Raw genomic sequence first — 22,336 nt, 5'->3', positions numbered from 1 at the left:
ACTGTATTCACCAGAAATATATTTTAAAAGATTGATGGACTTTTTATTGGACCTAATTCTGATTTGTTACAGCGACTTCAGTGACAACTGGTAGGAAACCACTTTGGATTTACAGCTGCATAATTAGATCAGAATTTAGCCAAGATTAATTTCTTTCAAGTATGATTTGAACACAAGTGTTGGCACAAGACAACCAGTTAGCAAGCCAAGGAAAATCCCTTCAAAATTTTTATCAACTCCACGATTCAGAGCACTTTTCATTTCATGTTGTGATTTTAAATGAAAAAAAAAAAAAAAACCAACAACCAAAAAAACATATCTAGCACTTTTTATTTGGACTGTGGAGCAAGAGCTCATTGACTTGTTTGACAAGACAGCTACCACTAAAAATAAAGAGGACTTCTGCTTTTGGTACTCAGAGATTTACTGCTTGATGACGGAGATAATAGAGATCAAATAACTTGAACCTGTATCCACCAAAATTCTGGTACTGTACAGTAAAGTAGAGCAGAGCACAGTAGAGCAAAGCAGAATAGTTCTGTTGGAAACTTGCAAAGATCATTGAGTCCAACTGCCTGGAAAAAAAAAAAAAAAAAAATCTGTATCAATATGTCCTGGGGAATTATTAGCAGAAGGGCCCCATCCCATCCCCTTTCTACTTTTCACTTACAAATTTATATATTTTCAGTTGAGAAGCTAAATCTCCCCAAAATTATTTTTTGAAATGCCCTTCTCTATTCACTTTCAACACAAGTATTTCAAAAGCTACTCTTCTATCTATCAGATTTCTCCGTCTTTACCAATTGAAGAGATGTTCTGAATATTATTTCAAGATAAACTTCACAACAAATATTGGACTGACTTTAACATAGAAGAGATGGCTCTGTTGCAAATATGGTTCAAGACACATCATTGTTAAAAAGAAAATATTTTAAAGGCACATGTTTACCTGTTATCTCTAACAGTCTAAGGATATCAAAACCTGAAAAAGTGCACTTCTCATCACATGCTTTTTTCTTCTGATAGAACAACAAATAAAAAAGCTAGACACTGTGATTTCTTGCCCTTTTCACTAACTCAATATATACACACACATGCACATATGTACACATACATACAGTTTGAGTTGCAAAGTCTGCAAAAGGGAGCTTATTTTGAAAAGAAAGAAAGTCTTTCTCCCTTGAAATCAATAAATGAGAAGATTCCTACTGAATATTTGTTCTGGATAACATAATGTTAACATAGATAACTTAACGTTAACATTTTAACCTGCTTTGGCAGGGGGGTTGGACCTGATGATCTCTTGAGGTCCCTTCCAACCCCTACAATTCTGTGATTCTGTGATAGTTTAAATTTGGCATGAAATAAAGATAGTACACACTCCTTTAAAAAGTTAACATATTCATGTTGTTGAAAACAGACACTCCTTTAAATCACACCAGCACTCTCAAGTCACTGTGCTGTTTTGTTTGTGTATGTGTGTGCTTGTTTGTTTTAAAACAGACCTCCAGACTTTATCATTACATTTGGGCAATTCCAATCTCTCCATCCCGAGCACTGTCATCTCTAACAAGGACAGAACATGGCTGTGAAACTATGAAAGATCCTTGACCGTGGGACCCAACTTTTTTCTACTGAATTATATTCATTTGAGGCTTGGAAAGGAGGCAACCTGCTGAAATCCAGGGTGAATGCATCCTAAGAGTAGGGAATGGCATTACTGTTGCTTCAAGTTACTGGCTAACTGCTTAAATTACTACTTTCTGCAGCAGCATCTGAGTCCATGCTTCAGTATAGACTTGTTTAACAAATCAGCTTTCTGCATATATGTCAAAATACAAAAATATCTCACAAATTACAGTAATTCCAGTGTTGTAGGACAGATGTCCACTGCTATCTCCTTGCCCCAAACCAAGCTGAATTACCTGCTGGAATCGACACTTAGACAGATGTAGATGTGACTGACCCTGCCTACACCTGAAATTGTAAATTCAAGTTTTCTATGCAAAAAACAAGGTTGCATGCCATAATGTTGCTCCAACACCAGAGGATTACTTGTGATATTATTTTAAAAGAAGGCATTGTATGTTTCCACAAAGTCGTTTCCAAACAGCCTTCTTTTCTTCGGGTTAGTACTTCTCAGTACTAATTTAGTACTTGTTGCTTTTCATTCTTGAGAAAACTGTGTTAAAGCAGACTGCGGGTCACATTTAAACTAACAAGAAAGAAATTTAGCACCTGTGAGAGAAGATGAATAATAAAAACTCATAGCCTGCCATTAGGAATTTGAAAAGGCAGAAACTCCGGCGAGCTCAGACCCTTATTAATATGCTTTTAACTGCAGACACAAGAGGGCAGAAATACTTTTATTCCCCCCCTGCAGCGACCAGTCGCCTCGGAGGAGTGACAGCGGGGACGAACTGAGGCGCTGTGCCCCGGGGACATTCAGCCGGGGTGTAGCCGAGGAGAAGAAGGGCAGGCGCCTCTCCTCCCGGGGTCGCCCCGGATTTCCTCGGGCACCTTCCTCGGACCCCGTCCCCCTTCTCTTGGCTCTGGGGGGGGGGCGCGGAGGGGGAGCGGGCGGCCGTTACCGGCGGCCGTTACCGGTGGCCGTTACCGGTGGCCGTTACCGCCCGCGCTCACCTGAGCGGAGGGGGAGGGAAACCCCGCCACCTTCTCAAGGGTTGCGGGGGGGGAGGGGGGGGGGGGGGAGCAGCTGTCCCCTCAGCGGCTTGCGAGATTGGCAAGCGTCTCTGCCCAATCGCGCCAGCCCGCCTCGCCCCTCGCGGATGCCTATTGGTCGTCCGGAGGCAGGGGGCGGGGCCTCGGCGGCTGGCGGGGGTCCCCCGCGGAGCGGGGCGCGCTGTGCTCAGAGCGCGGTGCGGAGCCGAGCGGTGCGGATCGCGGACGCTGCTGCCAGGGGGGTGCCGCCGCTTCCCTCCGCCGGCAGGGACCATGCGGGCTCTGCCCGCCGCGCCGCCGCTGGTCGGCTTGCTGCTGCTGGCCGGCTGCGCCTGGCTCGGGGCTCCGGAGCCGCCGCCAGGCAGCGCCGCGGTCCCTTCGCCCTGGGCAGCGGAGCCGTCCCCCGCCGTGGTGGTGGTGGCCAACCGCGGTCTGCGGGTGCCCCTGGGGCGCTCCGCCTGGCTGGACCCCGCCCGCGACCTGGTGCTGCGGGTGCAGCCGGGCGACCGGTGCCACCTGGCCGTGCTGGACGAGGACCCGCTGTGGCAGCGCCCCGGCCGGCTGAGCCCCCGGCGCTTCCCCTGCGACTTCGGTCCCCGCGAGGTGCGGTACTCCCACCTGGGCGGCCGCAGCCCCGCCAGGGACCGGGTCCGCCTGCAGCTGCGCTACGACTCGCCCAGCAGCGCCCTGGTGCTGCCCCTGGTGCTGGAGGTGGAGGTGCTCTTCACCCAGCTGGAGATCGTCACCCGCAACCTGCCCCTGGTCGTCGAGCGCCTCCGAGGCACCAGCAACCCGCTGGACGCCCGCAGCCTGGAGTTCACCTTCGAGCCGGGACGGCAGCGCTGTAGGGTGGGCTTGCTGCCGTCGTTGACCGGGCTGCCCCGCTACGGAGAGATCCTCAACTACCCATCGGCCTTGGTGGCGAGTGGGGAGGCGGTGGATGGTGGCCCCGTGCCCGCCTCGATGTGGGACTGCGAGGAGTTCCTGCGCTTGGGGCTGCGCTACCGGCACACGGCGGCCGGCAGCTCGCCCAACCGCGACCTGGTGCCGCTGGTGGCTGAGCTGTGGGAGGCAACGGGTGGCGGGGCGCTGCTGAAGCGTGAGTACTTCCAGGTGCTGGTGCGGATCCGGGCGGGGACGGAGAACGTGGCTCCCAAACCCAGCTTCTTGGCTATGCTCATGATGGAGGTGGACCAGTTTGTCCTCACCGCCCTCACGCCTGACATGCTGGCGGCCGAGGATGCCGAGTCACCCCCGGACCTGTTGCTCTTCAACATCACCTCACCCTTTGGTCCTGGCCAAGGGCACATGGTCAGCACAGATGACCGGAGCTTGCCTGTCTCCTCCTTCAGCCAGCGCGACGTGAGGGAGCTGCGCATCGCCTACCAGCCACCCGTGGAGGACTCGGATCGGGAGCGTCTCTTTGAGCTTGAGCTGGAGGTGCTGGACCCTGAGGGTGCTGCCTCAGAGCCCTTCGCCTTTGTGATTGTGGTGAAGCCCATGAACACCCTAGCGCCGGTGGTGACCCGCAACACTGGCCTTGTGCTCTATGAGGGGCAGTCACGGCCTCTCTCGGGCCCTGGTCCCAGCCCCAACCTGGTGATCAGTGATGAGGATGACCTTGAGCAGGTGCGGGTGAGTGTTGTGGCAGGGCTGAGGCATGGCCACCTCACTCTGCTGGAGGACACCCCGGCATCTGCTGCTCCTCGTAAACACTTCACAGTGGCTGAGCTGGCAGCAGGCCGGGTCATTTACCAGCACGACGGCAGTGAGTCTCCACTCAGTGACAATCTGGTGCTGCGGCTGGAAGATGGTGGCTCCCGTCACCATGTTGAATTCCTTTTCCCCATTACCCTGGTGCCCACTGATGACCAGCCACCCCTACTCAATGCTAACACGGGGCTGGCGATAGCTGAGGGTGAAACAGTGCCCATCACTACCCGTGCTCTTAGTGCTACTGACATTGACTCTCAGGATGCCATCCTGCTCTTCACAGTGGAGGCTGGCCCCACTGCTGGCCAGCTCCTCCTCCGTCAAGCACAGCCACCTCCTGGCTGGGAAGAGGAGGAAGAAGATGAGGGCTTTTCTTGGAGGAGGGTGTCAGGTGTAGTAGGGAGCTCCCTAATCTATGAAAAGCCTGTGAGAGAGTGGCTGCAGCAGGACATTGTGGAAGGGCGTCTCTACTACCACCACTTTGGGCCTCATAGACCTGGTCCTGGGGTTGTGTTGGACCAGTTTGTCTTCAGGGTCCAAGATGACAATGACCCACCCAACCGCTCTGGGCCACAGACATTTGTGATCCGGGTGCATCCTGTGGACAGATTAGCCCCAGAGCTGCACAGTGGCAGCAGCCTGCACTTAATAGTTGCAGAACAGCAGGTGACTCCCCTGCGGAGGAAGCACTTGTGTTACACAGACCAGGATTCAGGGGACCGTGAGCTCCGCTATACAGTAACCCAGCCCCCCACTGACACGGACACTAACCACCCTCCAGATGAGCACGGAGCCCGTCTTGGATCCCTTGTGCTGACGGAGGATCACTCTGTGGAGGTTACCCACTTCACCCAAGCCCAGATCAATCATCACAAGATCTCCTACCGTCCGCCACAGGAAGAATTGGGAGTGGCTCCTCATTTGATTCAGTTTCAGTATCAGGTGGAAGATGCCGCCGGCAATGCAGCTGAAGGAACTTTCACCATCTACCTGCAGCCCGTGGATAACCAGCCTCCTGAAATCACTAACACTGGCTTTACTTTACCTGAGGGAGGCAGCCATGTCCTTAGCCCAACTGAGCTGGATGCCAGTGATACAGACACTGAGCTAGCTCATCTCCGGTTTATCCTGACCCAGGCCCCTCGGTACGGTCAGCTGCAGCTTTCTGGGTACAGTTTGATCCTGGGAGGTGCCTTTGGCTTGGAGGATATCAGGCAAGGGAGGGTGGTATATGTACACAGCGGGGCTGAGACCAACAGCGATACGTGTAGGCTTGATGTGAGTGATGGGGTTCATGTCGTGCCCATCACGTTAAAAATGAATGTGCACCCAGTTGATGATGAGGTTCCCACCCTACGGTTGCCCCCAGGCACTGTTGGTTCCTACCTGGATGTGCTGGAGAATGGTGCTGCTGAAATCACTGCTAATGTGATCCAGGGCACTGATGAGGATACAGATGACTTAATGTTGACCTTCATTGTAGAGGATCCTCCTCAACATGGGAACATCCTCGTCCAAGGGGTGCCTGCAGAGAGATTTTCCCAAAGGGATCTGCTGGATGGTGCTGTGGTGTATGCTCATACTGGGGGTGAAATAGGCCTTCTGCCCAAAGAAGATACCTTCAACCTTACATTGTCTGACCTGTCTGAGGAGTGGAGCATCAGGGGCAATGTCGTTCAAGGAGTTTCAGTCTTGGTGACCATTCTCCCTGTTGACAATCAAGCCCCAGAGATTTTTGTGGGGGAGCAGTTCAGAGTAGTGGAAGGTGACAAACGCGTCATTACTACTGCTCACCTAAGGGCTGAAGATGTAGATACTCCCACTGATGATATACTCTGCACCATTGTTGCTCAGCCCACGTCTGGGTATGTAGAGAATATCTCTCCAGCCCCAGGATCTGAAAAATCCAGAGCAGGTATAGCTATAAGTGCTTTTACCTTAAAAGACCTCCATCAAGGGCATATTTTTTATGTCCAAAGTATACATAAGGGTGTAGAGCCTGTTGAAGATAGATTTGCTTTCCGCTGTTCTGATGGCATTAGCTTTTCCCAAAGGCACATCTTCCCCATTGTCATTATGCCGATGAATGATGAAGAGCCTGAAATGTTTATGCGAGAGTTTGTTGTGATGGAAGGCATGAGCCTGGTTATTGATACCCCTATCCTCAATGCAGTTGATGGGGACATCCCTGCTGATGAGTTAACGTTCACGATCACTAGGCTTCCAAGGCATGGCCACATCGTGAACCAACTGGCCAATGGAACCGTCCTAGTTGAGAGCTTCACCTTGGATCAGATAACAGAGAGCTCCAACATACTCTACGAACACGATGACTCCGAGACAAAGGAGGACAGTTTTGAGGTGAAACTCACAGATGGTAAACATACTGTAGTGAAAACGGTATTCATAATGGTTGTTCCTGTAGATGATGAGACACCTAGAATGGCCATCAATGATGGTTTGGAGATTGAAATAGGGGAAACTAGAACTATCCATAACAGAATATTGAAGGCTACTGACCTAGACTCCGAAGACAGAACCTTGACGTATATTATAAGGTATGGGCCAGGACAAGGCCTCTTACAGAGACTAAAACCTTCAGGTGGAGTTGAAAATATCACCCTGGGGATGAACTTCACCCAAGATGAAGTGGATAGAAACTTAATTCGATATATGCACTTTGGCCAAGAAGGTGTACGTGATCTTATCAAATTTGATGTGACAGATGGAATAAATCCACTCATTGATCGCTACTTTTATGTGACGATAGGTAGCATTGACATTGTCTTCCCAGATGTAATTAGCAAAGGAGTTTCTCTGAAGGAAGGAGGAAAGGTAACCCTTACGACTGATTTGCTTAGCACCAGTGACTTGAATAGTCCCGATGAGAACTTAGTTTTCACTATTACCAGAGCACCTGTTCGTGGTCATCTTGAATGCACAGATCAGCCTGGGGTGCCCATCTCCACTTTTACTCAGCTCCTATTAGCAGGCAATAAAATTTATTATATTCACACTTCAGAAGATGAGGTGAAAATGGACAGCTTTGAGTTTGAAGTCACTGATGGCTACAACCCTGTATTTCGTACTTTCAGAATTTCTATCAGTGATGTGGATAATAAGAAACCTGTTGTCACAATCCATAACCTGGTGGTGAATGAAAATGAATACAAACTGATAACACCATTTGAACTGACTGTAGAAGACAGAGATACACCTGATGCGCTGCTAAAATTTATCATCACTCAAATACCAGTTCATGGTCAGATCATGTTCAATAATTCCAAACCAGTCACCACCTTCACTAAACAAGATCTAAATGAAAATCTAATCAGCTACAGACATGATGGCACAGAATCAGTTGAGGACAGCTTCTCTTTCACTGTTACAGATGGCACTCACACTGATTTCTATGTCTTCCCCAACACTGTATTTGAAACGAGGAAACCTCAGACCATGAAGATTCGGATAATGGCTGTGGATAACAGCGTACCTCAAATCGTAATTAACAAAGGTGCTCAAACTCTCCGAACTCTGGCCACGGGTCATGTAGGGTTTCTGATTACCAACAAGGTGCTCAAAGTGGAAGACAGGGACAGTTTACATGTTACTCTCAAGATCAGGATCACAGAGGGTCCTCGCCATGGATTCCTGATTGACCTGGGGAAAGGCAACCATAGCATCAGCCAATTCAGCCAAGGTATTACAATACTCCATGTTCTTTAGTTCACTGGAAACATGCTTTCTCTTGTTAAACTCTAATAATTGATGGGAGAGTCTTTCTGACAGCAAGTTTATTTATAGTGTCTTAATTATTTTTTAGTTCTGCTTATTTATTGTGTCTGTGATACCTTTAAACAGGAAATCGGGTTTACTGAGGAAGCACTGAATAGAGGAGCATCTTTGCTGTGGAGAGCTTACAGTCCAAATAACCTGGAATAAGTCTACCTATATTGAGGAGACTTATTCAGTGATATAAATTTGGATAACAGAATTGGTTCCAGATCTTTAGAGGCCAAGTGCCTTCTTTGAGAGTTTTATTTAGAAAATGCTATGGGAGTGGCCAAGCTATTATTAACTAATGGTCATGCCATGACTAGGGTATCGGTTGCTATACAGCTTGAGTAACTTAACTGTAAAAGTAAAATCATTTCCCAGACATGGAGAGATAATATGAGTGCATTTGTTGCTTTAATTACACAGACCTTAACCACAAAGTGTTTGTGGCAAAGTAAAAGGTAATGTAAATGTTTTAAAATTATGTCAGTGGTACTTACTTTTTACAAAGAACTAAAATACTGGGTGGTATAAATAGGATGAAAACCACATGTGCCATATGTACTGAAATAAAGCCTTAACACAAGGCTATGAAGTAACTTTAATTGAAAGGGGGGCATTAACTATTCTCTGAAGAATTTTCCATGTTACTTTGTAATGAGTTAATAACTTGTTAATTAAAAACGAGTTTTTTTGGAGCCTCCTGCAGCTGTGGAGTGTGCAGATACCTAACTGCATGCAGACTCAGACTTAAAGGGGCTCAGACAGGCTGGGCTGTGTAGGTGGTAAGGGCAGAGATGAACCCTTGATGTAGTTGGCCGTATTTAATTTTACAGAGCCTGTACTGGTGTGTATCCCTGGTTACAGTCTTGGCTGTAAGTGATGTTCTTTTCAGATATACCAGACCTTGCAACAGGCCTGATGAACTTTCGAATGACTGGTATGCCCTGAGTTTTGCTGTGTTAGTACAAAAAAAAAGGGGGGGGGGGGGGGGGGGGGGGGGGGGGGGGGGGGGGGGGGGGGAGGTAACGAGGGACCAAACATGTCTAAGCTTTGGGAATCAACACAGCTCCTTAAATATAAGGCTTTGGTAGTTAACTGCAAGAGTATTAAGAGCATCATTGTCAGAGTAAGTGAGAGACAGAAGAGAAGAAGAGTGAACAAATAAACATATTATCAGTTTTTTGATGGGTTTTCTCTTACCTTGGAGAATGTAGGATTACTGAACAGGTGTTCCCTGAAAGCAGTCCACTGCATAGCACATTTTGGGGGGGGCAGTGAGTGGTTGGAAGATAGGGTGCCTAAGCTGAGTGAGAAGCCTGCAACCTTAAGGAAAGCTGGTTTTAGAGCTGATGAGGATCCCCAGACAGTGTCAAAACTCCACAGGTTCCTTGACAGTATCAGCACAAGATCTTCTAATTTGTGTTGAGTTGAAGAGTTTTTCTGAAAAATACACACGTCTTTAATAATTTTCTATTTTGACTCTTTTAAGCAAGTAATGCCTGAGCACCTGTATGGTATTTCTGTGGTATTCTCTCTTCTCTACTTTCTAAATGCTTTCTATAAAGGTTTGTATTTTGTGAAGCAAAGTTGTTGAAATGTCTTATGAATGCAGGGCCAAGCACTTCAGAGAGTCTAGAAAGGCTGCATGAAAGTAAGAAAACATCAAACTCATGCAGGGGTAATACATCTGCTGAGGACAAGGAAAGAGGAGTTATTAGAAGTAACAAAATAACCTGGGAATGAAAGTCACAGATGAAAGAGCATTCGCTGTCTTTTGCTTTCCTTTTTCCTCGGATGCCCTCGTCTCTGTAGCTGTTTTGGGTATGGGAGAGGTCGTGGGTGGCAAGGAGACAAAAATTCTTGGCTGGACCTAGAAGGCTGCACTTTTGAGAAGTAATGTGAGATGCTGAGGTCTTTCATTGACCAAGCTCCATACTCAAAACTCCATGGGTAGCTCACTGTTGCCCCTCACCTTGTAGCCCTCTGTAATTAGTGTGCAAAGTACTGTCAAATCTGGAGTAGTGAATCTATGCATATTTCATACTTATGCTGTAATAATAGACAAATAATAATCTACTGTTCAGGGAAAGGGTAAATAAGACTCGTTGTGTCATAACCGTAATGAGCCTTCCATAAGTGCAGATTTTGCAGCCAGCCATGCACCCTAGTTTTGGCTTTGAGATGCTCCTGTACTGACCATTAAATTTGATGTTACTTTATGTTTTTTGATCTTTTCCATTTTTAGTGGTCCCATTTTGCCATGTGGAGGGATCTTTTTCAAACCACTGAATAGTTCCAGATTCATTACTTGTGTGTCCTGATGGACCTCATAAAACATATTTATAATCTTCCAGTATATTTTGGAAGTTGTCTCTGGAAGTCATTTGGTCCAACCCCTACTCAAAACTGGGCCAACTCTGGAGTCAGTTCAGGCCATTAGGGCCATATGCAGTTGAGTTTTGAGAGATGCTCAGTGGTTTGCGAAGTCCATCCTAATGCTCTGCCACCACCTCACAGTCCCATTCCTTGTTTTGGGGTCTGTCTTTGTGGAACATGCAGACTGACCGATTTGAAGGAGGTAACACTGGTGAAACAAGATTCCTTGTGCAAGCAGCTTCAGCAGCACGGTTTATCAGATTGCTTGTAACTGAAAGAGGGGGCAGAGGGATTATTTGGCAAACGGCTTTCTGATTTATCCTTGAGATTGTGTTTCAGTATCTGCCCACAATACTTGAAGTGCTAGAGAGGAAATTAGCCTAGCACTGCAAGATAAGCTAAAAGCCCCCAATCAAAATGTAGTTGTGCAGAATGTGGTATGTCCTGGAGATTTGTTCCCTGTTGTGTATATTGTTCAGGAACAATCAGTGTGGGGCTTTCTAATTAGTATACATCAAATATGTCTGTCACAAGTCCAGTAGGTAATCTTTAGCTCATGAGTCTCATTGAGTTAAATGAGATTGCTCAAAAGGGGTATTAGTGCGTGGAGGAATTAACTGCTTGGTAAAAGGTTTCCAAATTCTGCAAATAGTTGGTGCTTGTTATTCTTTTATATTTAATTGTTAAAATAATCTGAATTAGAGAGGCAAGGGACAGTAACAAAATAAAATACTCTTAAAATACATTAAGCAGTTCCTAAGTTTATTCAAATGCTATCTATTACTTAAAGTTATGCTATCTATTACTTAAAGTTACACCTGAAAGCAATAATTTTATTTCATTATTATTTCTTTGTGCTTTATATTTACAATTTGGTGATAGTAAATGAAGAGAAAACTCAAAGACAAACACTTGTCATGTGGTAATTTCTATTTTCTAGTGCCTAGGACAAAAATACATACAAGGAATATTGTGTATGCATAATCACACAGCATTCATCTCTGCAAGTCAGGGCTGGAATCTGTTCATGGCAGATACTCATTAAGATTAGATAATTTGTTTAAAAGTGGGAAAAAATCTGTTAAGAAACTGCCAAGGCTTTCATATTTACAGAAGTTCAGTGGTATATAACAAGTTGTTAGCTGATGCGTGGATAATGTTTTGAATGCACACCCTATGATCCTGAGTGCTGTTTTGGGAGACCCTGGTCCCACATGGGTAGGTTTGTGAATAAGGGCCAGGCCACATCCCACAGCCCTCCAGGTGTGCTGAGGAGCCAGGAAGAGGGGAAAAGGATAGAGGAGAGCAAAAATCTGCCTTGGCAATAATCGAAGTTAGTTGGTGTCTCGGTACTGCACGTAGCTTCCTCAAGCCAAAGGTACCTACATGGCTGAATGCACAGCACCTTGCAAGCAATGGTTTTACTCAGCATTCATCCCTGATAATGCATTTTATCTTCCTTTTCAGGAAAATGTTTTCAGAAAGATGAGTGAGTTATGTTGTGAAGGACATTTGTTTCTTAAAGATTATATGTTAATATATGTAGCCTTTAATAACTGCATCAGTTTTGCAGACTTTTAAATGGAATGGCAATTCCCTGATCTAGTGCAGATATTTTTATTTTTCTAAGAGAAAGCTGCTGGATTTCTAGTGAGGGGAGAATTCCAATATCATATGAATGTTTAGTAGGCAGTGCAGTTGCACACTAATGAATTATGCTTACAACCAGGTCAGCTTTCATATAGTTAACATAACTTAATCAGCTGTGGAAGGAAAGTATAAAATTGCTCAACTGACTTTAAATGTGTACTTAATGAGCAGAAAGCCGGTCATTCCTTTGCAATTCTTTCCACAAAAAAGAGATTTTTTGATGACAAGTGGCTTTTTTGATGAGGTGGTCCTGCAAACATTGGCTCAAGTGCTTATCTTTATATATGTTGGAACCATTGATTTTGATAAGGTTACCCGCATGGGCAGAGCTAAGTACCTGTGTAAGTGTTTGCAGGATGAAAGATTTATTTGCTGCACTGGCATAAGAAGGTATTTGTTTGCATCCTCTTTACAGCCCTGTGAATTTTTGATCTTTAACTTTCTTTCAAACATTTATAGAAGAGATTCTTTAGTGACATATCCCTGCTGATAGGGTTCTTAACTTGTTTGCCTTAGAAGATGTCTGGCTACTTTTGGAACTGAGGACATTGAGGAGCTCTAATAAAAGTGCTTTGGGCTTGTTTTTCCCAACACACTTGGGAATGGAACTTGGGTGGTACTTGAGACCTACTTTAATGCTATTAATTTCTAAAACTTTCTCTTAAAAATGAATGAAATAAAAATTACCCCATGCTGTTTGATGTAGCCTCCAACTTGGATTTTTACCAACAAGTGACAAAAATTAGTTTTTATATATTACATGTTTCTTGTCTCTACTCAAGGAGACCAGAAAACATTACATTAATAAATGTTCATTTACCTGTTGCACACTTTTTATTGGAATCGATTATTCACAATTATGCATTTAATATTTTTTTTGTTACTGAAGTCTTGGCTATCTACTTAAGTTGCATGTCTTTGGGTTCTTAAAACAGCCAATGTGTTTAAGCACTATTTGTGACAGCATGTTCATAGAGATTATATGGCATATCATTTGAAAACAGTTTGATAGGAAGTAGAGGGCATTTTGGGAGGACCAAAGAGATTAAGATTTCTGTACTGCAGAATGTGTAGGAATATCTTATCCTAGAGACAGGCAACATGCCAGAAGTAATCTAGTTCTAGAAGCAGGGGTGGGTTGTGTGAACTACTTTGTCTTACATCTTGAATGGAGAGTAGAACTCAACATAGAAAATAACCTGGGTTTTGTTGCTATTTCAGCCCCAGGTTTCCCGTGACCTGTGACTTGTTATTTAGAGTAGAACACTTTGTACCTCCTTTCTAGCATCTGTATGGTAGATATCTGAATTTGAAGCCAGTGCTTGAAGATCTTCCCTAATTATCAGACATGGCTGAAACAGGAGCAAAACCCAGTGTATTTTCTCCATTAGAGCAGGCTACAGTACTTCTCAGGATGAAGAACAGTGACAGAATCAATATCTTGGTGGAGATGCACCTCTGTCTAAGAAAATGCACCAGAAAAAATATGAAATAATTCTGACTGTTGAGCCTACATTCTTACATTTCCTTTTGGTTCTGTTTGTACATACATCTTAAATGAAAGAGAGGACTGGGGAAAGGAAAGTAAAAGGAGAGAAAATGACTGATATCTGTTAAAACTTAACCTCTGTTAATACTGAAATTCCTGAGCCCTACTGGAGAGCTTTGACCTCTTTCTGATGAAGCTAAACTATTCAATACATGTCATGTTTTTCTACAAAAAAAAAAGTTTCCTATCTTAAGCATTTAAAATAAAATGTATTTTTCTGACTCTTTACAGCTGATATTGATGATATGAAGATATGCTATGTTCTACGAGCGGGTGACAATGCCACCAGTGACATTTTTCATTTCATGGTTGAAGACGGTGGTGAGTACTCTAAGATGTGTTTTTGCTGTTCACAAAAGAGAAGAAGTTTAAGTATACTTTAGGAGCTTACGAACATTGAATTTCACTGAAGGAAGTCTATGTTGTCTCCTGGAATTTTTATTATTTTTTTTTTTTTAACTTTCCCATATTGTGGACTACTGATGGTGACTACAAAGAGAGGTTTAGAAGAAGTGGTAATTGTGTCTAATGAAAAAACAATCAAGCTACTGAGGAGAGTGAAATTCTCTAAGTCTACTCAGATATCCAGGCTTTCTGTAGTTTTACATTTGTGTTCCCTGTCCAGGTTCTTTATGCATAAATTGTCATAAACCTTTTATCTTGAGAGACTTTACAGACTCGGAGTTACATTTATGATTGCCTACCTCTTTAGAGGTTCCAGTTACAAGACCACCTTTCCTCTATTCATATGGGCAGATTGCTGTACATTTTGCTTTCAAGCTTCTGAGTTCAAGTTCTGCCTCTACTTCCTTAGCGTAACAGAATCCTTAGTGTCTTGTCACTGATCTTCATCAGGTGATGAATTCTAGTGACTGATGATATCTTGCAAGGTTTTAGAAGTTGCAAAAGGAAAGAATGAAAACAATTTGAGAATACTGCACACACTCACTTAAGGAAACAAACAACAAACATTAAAGGTTCTTTTTTTGGGTTTTAAAGAACAAAGAAAGAGCTGTTTGAGGGTAAACAAAACACATTAACAGGCTATTTGTTTCCATCAAGTGTTTCCAGATATTCATAAATGCATATATTCCTGTGGATGGTAACAGGTGACTATGTTACTTTAATACCTTTTTATAATATGTGATACATAACTATGAATAATTGACTATGAATGTTGTAGCTGATTTCATAATATACTTAGAAAAAAGTACTTCAAGCTAGCTTGTTTTCAGCTCATGTGTACTCAGCTTATGCTTTCTTCACAAGCACAGCTAGTATTAAGATCAGTGAATAGGAATCTGTTCTGTCTGTCACAGATCAGTTTGCCGCCATCCACCATGGCTGGGAGTGGGCTATTAAATCATGTTCTCCTTTACTTTGTGTTGGACGTCTACAGAAGAGACAGTTCCTCTAGAGACTTTTGAAAACATGCTTGCTACCTCAGAGAATGAGCATTGACATAAGAGTTTGTAACAGTAGGCTTATTTTCCTTAAATATTTTATTTTTAGTGAAGCATAGGTTAGAAACACTGAAAGCTAAGTAAAGATAATTGAACACAGGGTGATATATTTTGTTTGTAATGCCATCATTTTCTTATGACAGGTGTCACTGTATGGTTGCTTATAATTTTCAAGTTCTTGTAGTAGGTGAAAAAATACTCAGACTTGAGATGTTTCAAGGTTTTATGGGAAGGGAACAATTAAAGCTGAAGAAAGTTTGCTGTCTCAGTGAACTGTCCGATTAACATCCTTTCTTAAAACTGAGATGTTCCTTGGGAATCCAACATTTATGAGACTTCTCTTCATGCTATTTGCACACTTTGCAGTGGTAAATCTGTGGTTAAAGCAAATTCAACTCAGTATATTCCAACTCTATACCAAGAATTTTTCTCATATCGGAAAACTGTCCTGCCACATCTGCTTCCACTTGGAGGAGTTGTAACAGCATGTCAGTTTTAACAGTATGCTATTTTTCATAGTACAAAGATTCATTATGATAACAAGAGCCTTTAGAACTTGTGACATTACCATTTTGCAGACTGCTTATCTAGATGGTCCTTGCTTTCCTGAGTCTATTTGTTGACAAAGTGAAAAATAAACTGTGTTGATTTCAGAATATTTTTGAATTTCTGCTTGCCTAAAGGTGATAAAACTATTTAAAAAGAATGAAGTTGTGATCAAAACATTAATAATCGTCTATCTGAAACAACTCAAATTCATTACCATGTCTTTAGAATCTGTAACAGGTGAAAAAGCCAGTAATTTATCTAGCTCTATTTCCACCCTCTTCAGAAAGACATCAAAGGAAGTGTTTTACAGCTCAGGTAAATTCTGGCAGAGTTTCAGTGGTACAAAGATTATTGTTTGTTTTTGATTTTAAGCCAGATCATTCTAAGAGACTACACACAAGAGCTGAGTGAAAGCCTCAGCGCAGACTACCAACATCTGCAGCAGAATGGCATGCTTCAGACTTCTTGCTCCTGTATCAGGAATTTTGCTGTAGTAACAAGTTTGTGATAGCTACCACACAGCACCTAATGTTGTGAATGAAATAAGTGGTACTTCACTTAAGATGAATTCTGCCATACTCTGTAAGTGATCTTGTGACCCAAGGATTTTATGTCTTCCAGTCCTGTTGTGCCTCAGCAAGGGGAAGCTACAACACCAGTCCCTGCTCTCTTCGAACAGTATGAGCTGTAAAATTGATTTTGCCCCAAACCACTAGCGCCACCTGTAAAACAGAGTTCTGTGTGTCTTGGAATATTTGTTCATAGTAAAACTGGAAATAGGACAAAAAGAGCATGTCTTTCCATAGCTCCATGTGATGGTTGATCCTCCCCACTCATCATACGGTGACTGATGAGAACAAATCCAGAAGCTCTTTTGTCAATCTCTTTTAAATGATTGCCTGACTGGGGCTTGAGTCTGTTACCTCAGGCAATTGCACGGAGGCAGAGCAGCTACAAGGAGACATCAAACTGCTCCGGTGTGAATTTTGTTGTAGATCTGGAATTTTGTTTATCCTCTAAATGTGGCCAGCAATTGTGGTAAGCAAGTTAGGGCAGAACAGGTGTGTAAGGGAGGGGAAAAGAGCCAAGTCAGTGCTCTGCCAGCTCTTGCCTGTTCAGTTGCTCGCAACAGGAGTGAGGTGAGGTGAATGCCACACTGTGTACCAAATCATGACCCAAGATCTGAAAACATGAAATATGGTGCTGGGGGTGCTTGTTTACTTACTGGCCAAGGGGGAAAACTCCAGGCTAGATAAATGGGACAATAGCTCACAAATTATGATTGTTCAATGGTAACTTTCCGAGCGTAAAGAGAGCAGAAATGTGCTCAATATGAAAAGAAAGGAAAGACTAAATGAAAGAATGCCCTTAGGACTGTAGTTTACAAGTGAGAGCATAGGCCTGCTGTGTTGAAATCAAATTAGAGGTTTCATCAAAAAGAACTAGTTGAGATTTTAAGCCCTGAAAGATTCTTATTGTCAGCATCAATTACCTACATATGTACAGCTATAGTGCCTTTCTGACTTTAAGTAGCTTGTTTCATAAGGGTAATTAAAAAGCAAAGTAAATTGAACGCTGCCCAGCTATTTATCAGCACTAGTATTTTTTAAAGGTAGAATTAGTTCTAATTCTTCATGTTTGGGGATTTAGCCTCAAGATGATCAATAAAGTGGATTTATTGCACTTTTGTTTTCATTAGAACAAGAAGATGATGTAGTACATTTGCTGCTTGCAGGGTTATCTGTATGAGATTTTGAAAGAAACTACCATAGCTGATATTAACAATTTGCTTTCTCTTTTGCGTTGAATTTAGATCTTAAAATGACCATGTGGAGACCTGTTGATACTGAAGTGTGTGAGTCCATTTTAGCAAAACTTTGCTGAAAATACGGATTTTTGTTTTTCACAGCAGTTGCAAAATAGTCAATGTTGAATATCTTTTCTCAGAAACGGTTTCCACATTCCATTAATGAGGTGAAGAAAAAACACTTCATAGCAAGTGCAAGCAAGTGGCAATGGTGAATGCTGATGTTTAAATTATGAAATACTTAATTCAGTGATAAATAAAGGAGCCAATGCTACCAGAAGGCAGAGGAAATATTTTTTTTTTTTCCTAGTGGAAAGGTAAGAAGAAATGGCAATCCAGACTGGATAGTTGAATTCCTGGATGTATTTGTGAAATGTGAAGTTGCACACTATTGAGAGAATTGTGCTATATTTCAAATGTGAAATTAGCTGAAGTGGTTTAAGGCAAATTTTTGGCTAGATTCTGCTGATGTTATATAACAAAATAAATATACTCCAAAGTTGTCACTAAACTCAAACCCCAGCTCAGACACTATACTTCAGACATTGGCTTTTCAGATTTGGCAGTGTCAGGGGCAGATACATTCCCTTGCCCAAGTACAGCTAGCCAGCAATGGGTATTACAGCTGTGGCACCAGTACTATGGCAGCATGCTGCATGACAGCTACAGAGCAGTGCTTCTCGGTAAGGGACTGTCACAGCATTGTTGTCTTCATTCTTTTTCTTCCCATAAGAAAAAACTCTTTCTTTTATGTAGGTGCTGTAGATAACCCTGAATTGTTCAAATTCAGACCTTCTTCAAGTGAAGAAATACTCATCTGTTCTAAATCTATTCTTCTGCACCAAAATATTTTTAAAATATGACCTACTCTTGCTTAGTTGGTGCTGTGTTTTCTGTTCAGTCTTAATTTGAACTGTAATTTGTCCCTCCCTTACCCAGCTCAGTGATAGTGGATCCCTCCAAACACAAAAAGTCCCCCACAAAACTGCTTCTTTAGGACTGCTAAGCGGTGTCTTGTGGTAGTGCCTCAAGGGTAGTAGAGTGGTTTCAAAGGGGAAGTAATGACAGATTCTCTTGGCTGGCTTAGGAATGTGAGGATCACTAGGGAAGGAAAGAAACAAGCATTTTTTGATTTCAGGCTCCCTGGAGCAGCTTTTCTGACTTTTAAGCCAAAACATTGAAAAGCAAAAGCTCACTGAAACTGGTGATTTACATCATTAGCTACATCTCATTTAAACTTTTCATTACAGATCCCTAAATGCTTTAACACAGCACTGCATCTTCCTGTACTAACATGGTTAAATCTCCATTGAAGCAAGAATCTTTCAAAAACAATTCTCTTAAGTTAGTCTTTAAATCTAATTTCTGGGAAAACTTTGTAGACCTTTCCCAGATACATTTATGCAAAAAATACTATTAATTAAAGAAGCACTATTCTACTGCTTAGAGAAAACATCCATTGTTTGCGAAATAAAATTATTTTATCTGTCTTCCTTAGTTTTACTAAATAAAAAATACACATTTTTATGAATTTCACCATTCTGGTATGCTTTATTCATTTTCAAGGGAACAACTGATACTCCTGAGTATAATTACAGAATTGAAATCATTGTCAGTGCTGTTTTTAAAGCCATACCACTGAAGTGTTTTCCAGGGTGATCTATAATAACAGTGTAGGAACAGACATTTTGTATTCACTATCTGACAGTTTGTAAAGAAGTAGATTGGTAAAATATCATTGGGAATTGCTTGCAGCAACCTTACTTGACCCCCCATGTGGCACTTGGGCATATTCATCTTGGCAGGAACCGTCAAAGACGTTTATCTTTGGCTTAAAAATGGGGGCATGGCACGTTGGCGGGATATTCAGTCATTTGCCAAGTACTGTATTGGATCCTGGTCTGTTGCCAGGCTTGTTGCTGCTGTTGGATATACTTGAGGTTGGTGCCCGAACAATTTTCCACATGTCACGCTTCTTACTGTAAGTATTGCCAGGGGATTTAAACAGTAGTTTGATACTACCTTAAAAAAAAAAAAAAAAAAAAAAAAGCACCAAAGAAAAACAACAAACAAGCAAGCATACAAAAAAAGCCCCCACGTTTCTGTAAATAAAAGATTACTTCACTGGGGGTTATTGTTAATGTGGCTGCACAGTCTCAGCAAAATGAGTGTCTAAGTGGGTCTATTAAAGTGGGTAGGAGTGGTGATGTGTTTTGTGTAGAGATGATTACATGGGGCACACATGAAGTCTAATACCAGCCTTACTGAACTCAGTGGAAAAAAATTGTTGTTTTCTGTGCCATTTTTGTTGGTTTCTTTATCCGGGCATTTTAGACTGTTAGAAAGAATTGCTTGTTCAGTTTCTAACCTGAAAATCACCTTTATGCCCTATATGTGCATGTAGAAAACTGCTTGTAGATTTCTGTCTGTTTTTATTTATTTGGATTCAAATGGTAGTTTTTGCCAAAAGCAAAACTTTCTTCTGCTCCCCGTTCTGGATTTTTTTTTTTTTTTAACAAAAGCAAAAGAGTGTAGTTGAAGGGGTGAATTGAGGTACTGCTCTGCATTAGGAAAGGAGAGGCAATTGTATTGTGAATTGCATTTTATGCAGAGGTTAGGGCACTTTGTCCAAATGTGGAAGACTTGGATCAAATTCCTTCCTTCATTTCAGAGGATTTGAACCCATCTTCCCCATAGCGTGCTCTAACACTATACCCCCACTTATATTCTGGCCTGTTTTGTATTAATTCTCTGTTTGCCTCCCATGTATATGAATTTTTAAATAGTGTTTCAAACATAGCTTGTGCTCAGATGTTCCACTTTCCAGCTAAGTACTGCTACAGTAGGGCCAACACATTCCGTCTAATTTTTCTCCTCTTTCCCCCTCTGTTTTTCATTTTTCTGCTAATAAATGCTGTGTTCCACAAAATAAGAAGTCTTGAATATGCCAATTAGGAGCAGTACATTCCAATATAACGTCTAGGCTGTTGGTTTAGATCAAAGTTTTAGGGCAAGGAGTTTTTCGGTTCCAGTTCTCTTTGAGTCAGGGCCAATAGCCTTGTCTTCCATGTAGAATGAGCATCCCAGCTGTTGGGTTGGTTGGATAAAAGGGAAATCTCCGACACCATCATCTGGTAGACTTTTTTAATAATTTTTAGCTGAGGTCACGTGCTGCATAACCAGACTTTTAATGAATAATGCATTCACAAGAAAATTGACTAGCTCTGCTCTTGGAACTGAATCCCACTTGCTTTACGGAGCTGAATAATGACATTGATTTCTTTGGCCTGTTCAGGTGAGAGGAAAGGGAGATGATGCTCAAGATTAGCATTATACATACTTAGCGGGCTTTTTAGTTAAAAACAATCCATAATTTAGGTTTTAGGTTATTATGATACATAATAAGGCCCTGTTAGCAGCAAAAGAAGCATGCCAAGGAGCAGTAAAATTAGGCCCAAATGTGAGAATTAAAGGGATTAAGGAGACACATTAGGCTTAAGTGGAAGAAATGAGAACTATCAAGAATAACAGTGATTGCTAGTGACATGAGAACCTGCAGAAAGACACTAATTCCTAAAGTGATTTGTAATAAGCCTGTGAAATACTATTGGTTGTTGGCTGCAAATGGTTTTGACTGGGACAGACCAAAGAGGTCTAGAGAAGAATGAAATAAGAGAAGGGACACCAACTCCTGTTGATGAGCTCACAGCAGCTCAGCTTGTTTGATCTCGTGAACTGTTTCATTGAGGGATTCTAGTTACCGTTGAGGATGAGTTAACTATCACATCAATTGTCAACTAACGGTGTGGTGTCCCTAGAATTTCCATAAAGATTCATCTGATCAGCAGGTAAAATGTGTTTGGGAAGTTTCTTGATTTCTTTAGATTACTATTGATACAAGGGGAATAAACACATCTGAGACAAACTGCATATATATGTTACAAGCAGTTTTCCACCAAGAAATGTTAGTGAGTCTTAACCTTTGGAGATACACTAAGAATGAAGACAAATTAAAAATGGATAAAATGTAATGAAGACATTTTGATTTGAAGACATTAATGACAAAATACATGAAGTATTTTGTCATTAAAGTTTTGGAAGTTGTGCGTCTTGATTTAAGACATTCTTGCTATTTTAAGAAACAGGATAACAATGTATCAGCAAATGCATGTTGGATTTTATTGCTTGTTCAGGATGTTGAATCAAAAGCTTATTTGTATTACATTATGTAATTAACTTACATCTGCCAAATCTTCGCTGTGGGCTGGCGGGCACTGAGAATGTGCCGAAACTGAAACTTTATATAATCATTGAATGATGAGGGATTAAAAACCTCCTTGAAGAAAAGGGCACCAATCTGTATATTTAGCCTTCCCAGTACCAAACAGATGGGATGAAGAGCAAGGAGTTCAGATGTGCTAGCTTAGCATTACCTCAGCAACACAGTGGAGCTGGTTGAAGACAGAGAACATTCTTCAGAGTTTTCCTATGGAAGTTAGCAGTCTTCTGACTTGGTCTAGCAAAACATAGTAAGTATAAGATTGTGCGAGGTGATTAGTGAGTCTGCTGGGAATCATGAGTATTCATGTATTCTTTTTGCTTTTCTAAATCTTACAGTATATGGAACATTCTTGCCTCACAAACCTCTTTGTGTACTTACTGGAAAAAGGAAGACATTCATTTTATTTCATAAACCCAAACTGTGTTTGGATGCTGTTCAAATTTACCCTGAAATTATACGACCTGTTCTTATAATTGGCATTGAAG

General features: G+C 42.3%; 1 protein-coding gene and 1 long non-coding RNA gene across 2 annotated transcripts in view; one reads left to right on the top strand and one right to left on the bottom strand.

Annotated features, from left to right (window-relative positions):
- Positions 1 to 313: 313 nt before the first annotated feature.
- Positions 314 to 2,677, bottom strand: LOC125180558 (uncharacterized). The gene is made up of 2 exons (XR_007159203.2): positions 2,239 to 2,677; positions 314 to 575 (listed from the first exon to the last, which is right to left on the bottom strand). It is a non-coding gene; the product is annotated as an uncharacterized lncRNA (long non-coding RNA).
- Positions 2,678 to 2,876: 199 nt separating this feature from the next.
- Positions 2,877 to 22,336, top strand: part of FREM2 (FRAS1 related extracellular matrix 2) — a 129,483-nt gene continuing 110,023 nt past the window's right edge. Inside the window, exons 1-2 of the mRNA XM_066989665.1 lie at positions 2,877 to 8,095; positions 13,982 to 14,071. Coding sequence (XP_066845766.1) covers positions 2,956 to 8,095; positions 13,982 to 14,071 — 5,230 coding nt within the window. The 5' untranslated portion in view covers positions 2,877 to 2,955. The remainder of the gene's footprint in view (positions 8,096 to 13,981; positions 14,072 to 22,336) is intronic.

Source organism: Anser cygnoides, chromosome 1 (genome assembly GCF_040182565.1).
Source record: "Anser cygnoides isolate HZ-2024a breed goose chromosome 1, Taihu_goose_T2T_genome, whole genome shotgun sequence".
NCBI lineage: Eukaryota > Metazoa > Chordata > Aves > Anseriformes > Anatidae > Anser > Anser cygnoides.
The sequence above is the reverse complement of the archived record's forward strand: the minus strand, read 5'-3'. Positions and strand labels throughout refer to the sequence as shown.